This window comes from Leopardus geoffroyi, chromosome D2 (genome assembly GCF_018350155.1).
Source record: "Leopardus geoffroyi isolate Oge1 chromosome D2, O.geoffroyi_Oge1_pat1.0, whole genome shotgun sequence".
Lineage (NCBI taxonomy): Eukaryota > Metazoa > Chordata > Mammalia > Carnivora > Felidae > Leopardus > Leopardus geoffroyi.
In genome coordinates this window covers 47,468,075-47,480,264 of record NC_059334.1, presented here as the reverse complement: position 1 = coordinate 47,480,264, position 12,190 = coordinate 47,468,075, and the positions used below count along the sequence as shown (strand labels likewise).

General features: G+C 55.0%; 1 protein-coding gene across 3 annotated transcripts in view; it reads left to right on the top strand.

Moving 5' to 3' along the window:
* The window catches only part of TMEM273 (transmembrane protein 273), a 34,961-nt gene that overhangs the window by 15,229 nt on the left and 7,542 nt on the right, over positions 1 to 12,190 (top strand). Inside the window, exons 2-5 of one of the 3 annotated variants that reach the window (XM_045437999.1) lie at positions 6,303 to 6,443; positions 7,461 to 7,505; positions 8,367 to 8,507; positions 9,966 to 9,996. In XM_045437999.1, the coding sequence (XP_045293955.1) occupies positions 6,303 to 6,443; positions 7,461 to 7,505; positions 8,367 to 8,507; positions 9,966 to 9,996 (358 nt within the window). Of the gene's footprint in view, positions 1 to 6,302; positions 6,444 to 7,460; positions 7,506 to 8,366; positions 8,508 to 9,965; positions 10,014 to 12,190 lie in introns of all 3 variants that reach the window. The other 2 variants (XM_045438000.1, XM_045438001.1) reach the window with 2 other exon arrangements.

Sequence of the window (12,190 nt, the reverse complement as noted above, 5' to 3'; positions counted from 1 at the left end):
TCAAAGATGGACCAACCCCCTCAACCAGCATGTGTAGGGTTAGCCGGGTGTTCCCACAGTGGGCCCGCTGGGCCCACCTTCCCCGGACAACACCACCCACCCCACCAGGGCAGCCTGAAGCTCCTCCTGGCTTCCAGCACTTCTGGCTCCTTCAATGTTTCAGCAGCAACCCTGCCTGGTGTGATAGCGTTTGATGTCACCACTTGCTGGCCAGCATGGACTTGGGACACCCTGGGGGGCTTGCCCCTTTGGGAGTGCTTCTCATTCCTGGAGTGCCCTTGTCCTTGGTTCTACCTTGGGCCGAGGCCGGCTCCTGGCCTCCAGTCCCTCCATTAGCCTGGAAAGGTATTGATCAGTTTGGCTTCTTTAGCTGAGTGTTTTAATCCCCGTGTGTGAATCTTTAAGAATTAATTAGCAAAGATTGCTCAGGAAAAACAAAGTAGGCACAAGTTTCGATACTGTCTGGTCACCCACCAGTATTATTTTCCTCTTAATTAGGATGCTATTTCTAGAAGCTGGAGGTATTTTCCCTTGTGTTTTGTAGCCTTGGGTCAGCCCCTCTTTCTTCCTGTTGGCCTCCAGATTCTAGTTCCTGCTCATGGTGGCTTTGTCCTGTCCCTTTCTCATCCTCTGGAGAACCCCGAGAACCTCCGTTTACCCCCTTGCTGCTCTGACTCGCTGAGCTGCCTTCTCCATTCCCAAGCCCTGGCTCCCCCTCTGGCCTCTTGGCCTTTGCTGGTGCCTTTTCCTCTGCCTGGACACCTTCCCCTTGCCTGGTTCCACTACACGGCCGCCCCCACCCCCAGCCCCTGTCTTCACTAGGTCCTACTTGTCCTTTCGTTTTTAATTTAAATAATGTGTGCTCCAGGGGCCTTCTCCGACTCCCCTGGGCTGGGGTAGACCCCCCCCTTCCTCCCCGCCCCCACGCCCCCGTGGTCTGCCTGGATGGTTGTGGCTGCTTGCTTCCTTGTGTTCCTGGGACCCCACACGAGGAATTCCCCACTCTGCAGGCGCCAGGGCGCACGGCTACAGCCTCAGTGCTGATCTGGGTTTGCCGAGCTGGTGCCCTCTGGTCATGGTCGGAGGCCCCCCTTGGAGCTGTCTTTGCTCAGCTGTCCTCTCTCCTCAGCTTTCCTTTTACTTTCTATCTCTGGAACCTGCAGGCTCCGGCAGGTGTGGGCTCTGCCCCGGGTCTGGGAGCTTTCATGGGAAGGGAGGAACGCCTCAGCCCTGGGAGAGGAGCGGCCGAGTCCTGATTACCTGGAGCTGGTAGCTGCAGTCAGTCTAACAAGACGGGGAAAGGGTATCGAGGAAGAGCAGTTTCCAGTGGTTCCTGGGCTTGTGAACAGGGAGCCTAAGGTTTCTGCAAATCCAGAGCTGTGTCAGAGGAAGGCTCTAGACCCCAGCACACACCCAGCCGCCGCCTGTAGCTGGAGCGCTCCACACCCAGGCTAACCCAGAGCTTCTCCGGTGTTCCGTTTGGGAGAGGGCAGAAGCTTTCCTCCCACATTCAGACCTCATGTGCTTAATTCATAGCATCAAACAGCCCCCTGGAGGAGTGAAAGGGCCAGGACCACCTGCCTGGTCTTTCTGAAAAGTGCACCCATCCACGAGCTCTGTGGAAGGGAAGGGGTACCAAACACCCACAAGCACCGAACCAGCTCAGCTAGAGAAACACACCTTGTGTTCTGCGGGGGCCCCCGAGATCAGCTTACATTTCAGGGAGGCTCAGGACAAATGGGCAGAAAGAAAGAAGCTGTCTCACTGAGTCCTATCTACACATTCGGGTCTTATGTCCCCATTTTTGGATGAGAAAAGGGAGGCCCAGGATCCAACTGTGTGTGAAAAATATTTGGACTGTTCCCTTTCCATTTGCACTTCCAATTCCCGTTCTGACCCTTTCTCCCAGTGGGATCCTGGCTGCACTTTACTTGGTCTGGGATCTCGGGCAGAAAAGACAGAGGCATCCACAGCAACGGCAGCCATGTCTGTTCCATGAGTGTTTCCCGTCTCAGGGTTGCAGGAGCAAAAGTCACTTGTTTCTCCTTGGCTGAGCGTTTCTTCCCTCTGAGCCGTCATTGTCACTTAGTCCCAGATACTCAGTCTTATCACTTGAAGCCACTTCTGGTTTCATGCTCAGTGGTTTTGAGGGTCACTTCCCAGAGAGCTCAGAGTTCTCTCCTTCCATCTTCTCTCTGCATCTCACAGGAAGAGAATCTGAGTTCCGAGGAATCTCACATATCATCCTGAAGGGGGTCCTTTGTTGCCACAGAACAACCTGCCGGGCAGTGTGAGTGGAGCAGGTGCAGAGGTGTGACAAGGTGGCAGAGGTGATCCTGAACAAATGAAGAGAATGGGGACTTCCTGAAGAGGTGGCTTTGTGCTACGTCTTTTTTTTTTAATGTTTATTTATTTTAGAGAGAGAGAGAGAGAGAGAACACACGTGCGAGTGAGTGGGAGAGGGGCAGAGAGAGAGGGAGAGAGAGAGAGAATCCCAAGCAGGCTCCAGGCTCCACACCGTCGGTGCAAAGCCTGACATGGGGTTTGAACCCACAAACTGTGAGGTGATGACCTGAGCCAAAGTCGGACGCTCAGCCGACTGAACCACCCAGGCGCCCCTGTGCTAAGTCTTGAAGGATAAGTAAGAGCATTCCATGGGAACAAGGAAGGTGTTGCATCAAAGCAGCATGTGCAGTGGCTCCTTTGCTTGCTGATCTTGGTTGGGTTTATTAGAGGCTGGGGTGTGAGCAACTTGTTCACCGCCAGCCTCCTCTACTCGCCTCCCTGCCTTGCCAACCTGATTTCCAATGATGCTCTATGAAGGACCTGCCACCCCAGTCATCAGGAGTCTTCTGATGGCAGGTGATAGTTACTTAGCTTGGATTAGATTAAGATAAAGGAAGTGTTTCCTTACTGAGGTGACTGAAAAGTCAAGAAGAGGTGTTTCAGGCACAGTTGGATTCAGGCCCTCAAAAGGTGTCTTTAAGACTTGGTCTCAGCTTGACCCTCTTCTGTGGGGGCTTCAATCCTGGCAGATTCTCTCCATCCAGTGGGCCCCCCTCAGCCCCACAGTTACCAATTCCAGAAGGTACTCCTGTTTCTCCATATTTCCCTCCAAGTCCCAGAGTTGAGTCTTACTGGCCTGAATTGGTTCACCTGCTCCACCCCTCAACCAATCACTGCTGACAGGAAGATGGAATATGCTAATTAATCAGGTAGGGCTCATGCATCCATCCTGGGGCCAGCCCTGGGCGAATCACGTGGAGGTGGTTCCCAAAGGAACGCCAAGGTACTGCCAGCAGCCGAGGGGTCGGAGCGGGGTTGTGCAGGCGACACAGCAGGTGTCCATTCTGCACACCTCCATTTAGACTTCTAGCTAGTGGAGCCGGAGCTTTGCAGGAAGTGCTGGACATCGCCTTTGACACTCCCGATTTTTCTTTTTGTCTCCCTTGTCACTCTGTGAGCTCCTTTAGGGGCACAGGTGTCTTGGGTTGCTCTTGGATGCCCTACCCAGAGCACACTGCAGCCACTTCATGCCTATGTGTAGACTGTGTTAGGAGATGATGGATGCCTGTCTCGACATTTGAAACCCCTTCCCCTGGCTGGGGATGTTAAAATGAGATCTAAAGTTAGGAGCCATTCTGCAATATTTAAGTTCCAGGATGAAAATGACCAGGCATCCACTGACAAACACTGAGGGCAGCTTCTCTCTATTTTTAGTTTAGTTACTTATAGAACAACATCTGAGTTCTCGAATGCCCACTACTCCACAACGGGAACCACATAGCTTGATCCTGCCCAAATAAGGGTGGTGAAGAGTGCCAGCCCCCACTGAGGGCGGGCCCAACAGGTGTCATGGACAGCGCAAGAGGTCTGGACGTCAGGGACGGGCTCTCAGTGGGTCAGATTCCAACTGAATGGGGCAGAGCCTTGCTGTGCCCTTAGCTCACTCTCAGAGAGCAGTCCTCTTGCTGCCTTCCCCTGAAGGCTCCCCTCTCACGTCCCAGGGGAGGGGACCCAGGGAGCCTCAAGGTCTCAGGACCATTTCCTTCCCGTTTGGAAACCACTTGCAGAAGCAGACCGTGCTCTGCATGACTGAGGTGGGAGGAAATGCAGAGAAGAGGGCTGGAGGCTGGCTATTTCGGTGCGGAGGGATATCGTCCTCCAGAGGCATGTTCAAATGGGGCAGGCGGAGGAAGCAGGGACCTGGACAAGTGTAGCCTCACGTGTGTGGCTTGGCAAGAGCACCTGGGCACACAGGAAGACTGTGAGGGTGGAGACCCATCTAGAGGCAGCCCCCTGCTCTCTGTGCTAGGTGGCAGCAAGGGCTGGGCTCCGGGACCTCTGCTCCTGACCCCTGCGCCTGCTTCAGTGTGGGCAGTCCCGGGAGTGCTGGCAGTCAATTCAGATGTGGCCAGCACTGTGCCCACTACCACCTGGCAAACCGGTCAGCACAGCCCCTGCGTGCCCCCAGGGAGACTGGCCTTGGTACGGCCAGCCCCTGCTCAGCCCCCTTGGACTCTCCCCTGGGTTGGAGAGTCGGTCCTCTGGATGCTAACCTTCCTCTTCCTGCTTGCAAGAGAACCCAGAGAATTCCAGCAAAGAATGTGCCCGGCAGCTTCCTCCTGGGGCTCGCACAGGTCTCAACGCAGGGGCACGCTGGAAGCCTCTGGCTGTGCTGCTAGGCCCATCCATCCTCCAGCTGCTTTGCAGAGTCAGGGGAAATTAGCACTGGGGGCTCACCGGGGGTCTATGGCCCAGGAGGGACTCCTCTAGCTCAAGACCCTGGCAGGAGGCGGGTGGTGGGGTCAGCTGGGCTAGTGTGTTTATGACAGATCCTCACCCAGGGGCTTGTTAGAGAGCGGGGCAGAGACGCGGAGCGGAGCGTGCAGGGGGAAGGCTGCAGGGAGGGAGTTCCCTCCCCAAGGAGGGGAAAGGCTGCCGCCGAGTGGCCATCTGGCTGGCTAGCAGGAATTACTGGGACTGGATGTGTCCACCGCCCAGGTTCCTGTGCCTGCAGGTGGAAAAGCAGTGGCCCCATGGAAGGCATTCTCTCAGTCCCTGACCTCAGTCCCTGACCTTGGACGTGGTAGAAGAACCTGAAGCCCGGAGAGCCAGGGCAGCACCTGGCCTTTTGTGACATTAAATGTTCTTTCTCCTTTTTCCTTCTCAGCCCTGCTGCCAGAGTCTGAGCTCCTGTGGCATAGGCTCCGGGTGCCCATGCGTGACCATGTCTCTGTGTTTCTTTCTCTCTGGCTCTCTGACTTTTTCCATCTCACTCTGTGTTCTCTCTTCCTTCTCTATTCAAGTTTCATCTCGGGCTCATATAAAGTTTTTATGCTGCATGCTCCACGTGGAGAGGGATGGTCACCAGGGGAGGAGCCAGGAAAGACGTTCATGTGTCAAGGGGGTAGGGGAGAGACTGTCCCCTTTGTGGGCTGGCCTCGCTTGCTGATGCCCTGCCCTGCCCTGTCCCCTGCCTCCTGTCCATTTATGGCAGAGGGGGGCCAGACCGATGTCAGGAAGGGAGCCAAGGTGAGCACACAGCATATGCAGCTCTGAAGTTTGGGCATCAATCTGGAAGTCAGCTCCTAGCCCAGCCCCTCAAAACAGCCCAACCCAGCCATGTGCAAAATATAAGATTTTGTCCCATCCCTGGAATAGCTTTCAACCTAGCTGGAATGGCAGGATTAATGTAAGGAATGTAAAGAAACAACGAAGCTCAGCCAGAGTTTCAGAGAACGGACGAGACCAAGGTCATATGGTACGTGGGGGTGTCTGTGATGTGTGTGCGTGGATGGGCCTCACGTAGGGGCACACATTTCAGAAGAAAGGCAGAAGTCGTTGAATTTCCAAGACAACCTGTGGTTAGAGCAAGGCTGTGTACCTTTGCTTCACAACTTCCCAGCTTTATCCATCTGCTAAGCGAGGCCAGCGGAAAAATCCTAACCTCCGTTACGATGATCCTTTCCCCTCCAAACACACACAGAGCAAGAGGTCAACCCAACACATCACCCCAGGCAGCACTGACTGTAGTCAGCAGATGTGGTCCTGTGGGGAATGTCTTTACTGAGCAAGTGCCTCCGCCATCTTTCAGCCTCCCAGAGGTGGGGGGTTGGAGGTGGATTTGTCTTGGAGCTAAACTGGGGAAGATCCAGCCCCAAACCCCACAGGTGTGGTACTTCCGGCTTCTCTACCTTTGCCTGGAAGCTTGTACCTAGAACCAGGCTTGGGTCTCATCACCCCCAACCCCCAAACCCCTCCAGCCCTTGGCCTTAATGGGTGTGGGGTCATTGTTTTAGCTCCCTGGGATTCGACCTTGCAGGACGTCCGGGGCCTCTCAGTGCAAGTTGCGTGGCTCAGACCCCGCGTTCCACTTTTCTTGGCCTTTGGGCCCCTTGTCAAGTCTTCAATGCCTTTGGTTCCTCATTCATCAAAGGCAGGTGAGAACAGCTCCTATCTCCCACAGTTGTTGCTGCGAGTATTAAGTGTGTTAATGCAAGTGCCGCACCCAGTATTGCCTCAAAGTAAGTGGCCAATTAATGTACGCCTTCCTCTGCAAGGCCTACCACTCTGCCTTAGATCTTCTGGGCCCGTCTGCAGGGACAACGGCCCCCACCTGGAAGCCACGTCTCCTGATGGCAGGAGTCCTCCTGGCTCGAAGAGTGAGGTACCCCTGCCGCGTGCTCTGTCACCGTTATTCACCCATTCTCAGAACGTCTGTTAATACGTCTTTCGTACCCGACGCTGGGTCAAATACCGGGGGGCAGAACCCCCCACAGGGCATGGAGAGCACAGTGGGGGAGACTGGCCAGAAGATGCAGTCCGTGGATGAATAGCTGAGAGGCTCTCAGGCCGCAGGGTGCCTGGAGCACGGCAGCACTCTGTAACATTGTTAAATAAATGCTGTGGTCGCATATGAAGGCTTCACAGGAGGGGGAGCAGGCCGTGGGGCAGCTGAGCCAGGCGTGGGGGCTCGGGAGGAAGTAACATGGAACCGAGGTGAGGGGAAGGAGGAGAAGCGAGAAGATGGGGCCAGGCAGAGGGGGTGGCCCGGGGACAGCAGAGCCTGCGGCCTGGGTGGGGACTGGACGCAGTGCAGTATGGCTGGGGTGAGAGGGTTTGTGAGAATGACAGAAGAAGCTAAAGCGGCAGCAAGGGTCAGAGCTTGGGTCTTGGAGACCATATTAGAGAGCTGGCTGAACCCCGAGGGCCACTCGAGGGAACCCCGCTCCCCGTGTGGGTTCGGGGGAGGGCTCTAACATCCCTGTAAGGTTCCAGGACACCCCGTGGCAACCAGCAGCCAGCCTCTGTGTTCCTGAGGCTGGGGGCCAAGCAGGAGGGCCTTCCCGGATGTGGGGGAGGGAGTAGCTGGGGACAGGGGCTCGGCCCTCCACCCCTGGCCTGATCACAGCCAGCAGTTTGGTTCTAACCAGAGTCTGGGTTTTCTTTCTTTACAGATGTTGGAGTGTTAGCAACAGGCAAGTCTGCTGGGGCCGAAATTGGTAGGTGGCTGTCCTGCTTCCTCTGCATGCAGGGCTGAGGGGGCAAGAGAGGGACACTCCAGAAGGCCTGGGCGGGTGGGGCGTGCAGGGGGTGTGTGTGGCTGGTTTCCTGCCTGTCATCCCGGAACAGGGGCCACACTCACCTCCAGACCTGCCTGAGGAGCTAACACAGCTTTACCCTAGGGGCATGGGCCTGCTGGAGAGCCTGTCCTCAGAGGGGTATGAGTCACCAGTGTCACCCTTGTCTGTTCTCTGTAAGCTGAGCAGCTCCGGCACCTACAGGGCCCTGCATTCTGCCATGCTTCCCTGCCCCGCCCCGCCCCTGCATGGTTGGTCCCAGCTCCTTTCCACCTCAGGGGCTTGCCTCAGCAGGCACGGTACAGTCTGCCTCCTCCGGGAAGGCTCCCGGCTCCCACGCCAGCCCAGCCCACCCCTGTTACCTGGCATTAGGGTGAGCTCCCAGCTGCCCCAGCTGACTCCCCTCAAGATGGAGTCTGATCTTTTCTCTTCCTTTGCCTTCCTGCTCACCACAGAGCAGGCAATGAACACGTATGTAATAAATGAATCAGTGAAAAGATAAGTGAGGAAGGAATACGGGAGGCCAGAGAAGTGAACCATCCGCCGCTGGGGAATGATTCCCTCAGCTGAAGAGAGCGGGATGGAGTTCTAGGAGGAGGGGACAGGGTGTGGGAGAGGGGAAGGAAACGAGTGTGCCCCTGGGCTTCAGCGGATAGGAATGTGGAATTTTGGGGTCCTGCACATGACTTTGGACTTCACCCAGAATGTGAAAGGAGCTGCAGAAGACCTCTGCAGGATGGTGACTGGTTGATGCCCGTTGTTCAATTCCTCCCTGCCCTGCAGATATCAAATACGCCATCATCGGGACGGCTGTGGGCGTTGCCATATCGGCTGGCTTCTTGGCCCTGAAGATCTGCATGATCAAGAAGCACTTGTTTGATAATGACTCCTCGGACCTGAGAAACTCAAACCTGGGCTTCAACGGTAAGGGAGCAGTGACCTCCGCCCAGCCCAGCCCAGCCCAGGATGGTGAGGGCAGCCTGAGGCACCGGGGAGCTCGGAAACTTGGTTGGAGAAAGACTGAAAACCTGGGTAGAAAAGAAACGCAGTGAGCTCTCTGTGTCTCTGTTGATCTCTCTTTCTCCCCTCTTCTTTTTCTCTCTCTGTACTTTTCCATTCCTAAGAATCAGATTTCTTGGAAAAAGGTGGAAGGGGAAGGGGGCTGAGTTGGCTTCAGACAGAAACGTCTATTCTCATATCCAAAAATGTGACCAGATAAAATTGATCCCAGGAGGTGATGAGGCTGGGTGGTGCTGTGAGCTCAGTTGATATGGGTCGAGTTGCTCATAAATTGGTCTTGCTTGGAGCTGTGCTGGGTCCTCTTTTTTTTTTTTTTTATTTTATTTTTTATTTTTTTTTTCAACGTTTATTTATTTTTGGGACAGAGAGAGACAGAGCATGAACGGGGGAGGGGCAGAGAGAGAGGGAGACACAGAATCGGAAACAGGCTCCAGGCTCCGAGCCATCAGCCCAGAGCCCGACGCGGGGCTCGAACTCACGGACCACGAGATCGTGACCTGGCTGAAGTCGGACGCTTAACCGACTGCGCCACCCAGGCGCCCCCTGGGTCCTCTTGATCCAAACACAGCTGGGTGTACATGAACTCTGGCAGGTTCTCGGTGTCCCACAGCATCTGCGGGGAAGGGAAACTCACAGACACGGAGCAGACAGTTCGTGAGTTTTGATAGCAAAATACAACAGTGATTCGCATCCCCTTTCTCCCAAGTTGGGACTCGCAAAAATCATTCCCAGTCTGCTTCATGCGATGACGTTGCAGTTTTCCATGAGGTTCTCCTGGGGACGAGGAGGAAGGAGCCTCACTGTGTCTCTGCAAAGTGCAATTACTATCTGCGAAGAGAGGCAGAGGGGGAAGTCTGGGCCAGAGAGAGGAGACACAGCCTTTGGGGGCTTCCTGAGATGCCAGCATGTCCAATTGAACGAGGGGTTTAATTGGTCACAGGGGTTTGCTGACCATTGCTTTTGTATCCTTAGGAATAGGCAGGGAGAGGAAAAACCCTCTCCATCACAGAATGGGAGACGTGCTGGGTCCCTTTAGGGCAAGGGGGTCCAGGAGTTGCAAGTGAAAGGGGATAGTGGGGAATGATGAGGGTAGGAGGGCCCTAGGGAAGGCATGGTTCTACTTATGTGCCCAACTAAGGGGGCTCTAGATGAGACCTGGATGGACAGACTCCAACAGAGCCAAAGGGGAAGGATGAAGAACACTCAGCCCGAGACCACCACCCCCACTGACCCCAACCCAGGGAGCCCTTCAGAGCTGCCTGAGTCAGGCTGGCTCTGACTCGCTCCTGCTTGCCTGGCACTGAGTGAGCTGCACCACAGGTCACAGTGCCTCCTTCCTAATGCTTTTCTTTCTCTGTTTAGATTCGGTCACACTAAAGAAGAGAGTCCCAAGGTAAGGTCACTACCGTGGTAAGGGAGGGTATCATTTTTCCTCCTGTTTTATCCATTGTGCTTCCTTGCCTGTCCTCCTAGCCCTTCTCTCTACTCCAAAGTGCTTCCAAGGAGGCCAGAATGCACCCCGAGTCTCCTCTTCCCTTCTCTGGTTCAGTGGGTAAGAGTCATGAGAGTGGGGGTGGGGGGTGGCACACAGGGTACAGTAGCCAAAGGGGACTTGGGCTGGCCTCTGCATACCCTACCTCCCACACAGAATCCCTCACTGCATCCCCCCAACACTCAGAGAGAGGTCCCTAGCCCTTGCCTTGACCCACTTGGGAAGCCCATATGGCCTACTCCAGGTTAACTGGCTTCCCCACTGGCAACGGGCCACACTGCTCTTCCACATAGAGACTATGTCCTCTGAGGACAACCCTGCCTCAAGACCTTTGCATATGCTCTTTTCTGTCATCTGGAATGCTTTTCTTCCAGATAGCTGCATGCTTGGCCCTTCACTTCCTTCATATCTCTGCTTCAGTGCCATCATTTCATTTTAGATGGCCTGTTTGAAATAGAACCCCCTTCCCCTGATTATTGTCTTCCCCTTCCCTAGCTTTATTTTTCTTCATATTACTTTCCATTCACTGACATCATGTGATATATTTATTTTGACGGTTTTCTCCCCGAGATGTAAGGTCCTTGAGGGTGAGGTCTTTCTTTTCATCTCTGTAGCCCCAACACTTAGCACAGTGCCTGCAACAGAATGGGTGCTCCAAGTAGAGGAGGTGCTCCGTGAGGGCTGGCATGCAGACAGAGTCTGGGCTGAGTGGGGGGGGGGTGGGATTTAGAGGGGATCTGGAGCATGGGGTCACCTCCACTTCTTCCCTGGGACCTCGGACTCAGTGGGCGCTGTGTCATGAGTATGGAAGGAATGGCGGATTTGTGTGTGAAGGAGACAGACGCGTGGCTCACTGTCACCAGGGTCACGCCCAGGGGGTGAGCTGCAAATGGACTTTCTCAAGACGTTCACTTCCTGGAGGATCTCCCCTCCTTCAGATGTTCTCGTTTCTGGGCCCTACAGTGCGTTTCATCAACTCTACCCCCAAGCATTAACCCCTCTCCTCCTCTGACTCTCACTGTTTCTCTGTCTCCCTCTCCCCGTCCCATCGTCTCCCCCTCCATTTGGCCACCCTACAGGGGCCTCCCCTGGGGGAGCTGAGTGTGATTAGGGTGACCATTTACCTTATCATCCAAATCAGGACTTTGTGAGGGTGGAGAAGAGGCACTGCTAATGACTGTGTGTGATAGGTGTAAACCTGGGTGGTTCTAGAACACTGGAGCCTGTGTTTAGTGGGGTTCACCCTGCGTTTAGTGCGGCCATAAGGCAGTGGTCTCCAAGCCCTGGGGTGGCCACACAGTTCTCTTGCTGGCAATGTCACCTTCACTGCATCTGGGGGTCTCATGCAGGGGAGGGGCAGTCCCAGGGAGCTTTTGGAAATGTATGGTAGAATTAGGGTCATTTATGGGCTGGGAGACCATGCCATGTGTCCCGTCTCACATACACATGTTCGTACACACCCAGACCCACACTGGCTGAGGTTGGCACATTCCTCTTTAGAAAAGAACACATGTTACACACCTCCCAAGTGCCACCAAATCCCTGAGACCTCTCGTGCAGGAAAAGTAGAATTCCAAGTTGGCTGGCTCTCGCTGCCCTGTCCTTCCCCACCCTAAGGGGCCTTCACACTGGGGCAGCTCTGTCTTCTTTCAGCCCTCGGGGGATTGGCACAGTGATAGGTTCCACTGAAGGTGCAGCTGTGACCCTTGTCAGGAGGACGTCCTTGTCCTGGCTCAGCCAGAGGCAGCACTCCCACTGCTCTGGGCTCTGTGCTGACTCAGGCTCTCCCACTGTAGAGTCAGGGCAGACAGACCTTCATCAGGGCTTCGAACAGGGCTTTGGGCAGACACAGGTATGGGAGGCCATGGACCGAGTCTAGTAGGATGAGAAGGATTAGCTCCTGATGGTAGGAGGAGAGGGGACCAGGAAATGACTAGATGAACCCCAGGCATAGAACGTGCATTGCCTTTGGGGGTCCAGCTGGTCTCTGTGATGGAGAGTACAAGGTAGGAGTCAGTTTTGGGGTAGATGGGCTATGTCTGCAATGATGAAGAATCTTCCCACAGCATGGCTTCCGGGGACCTCTGCTGGGTGG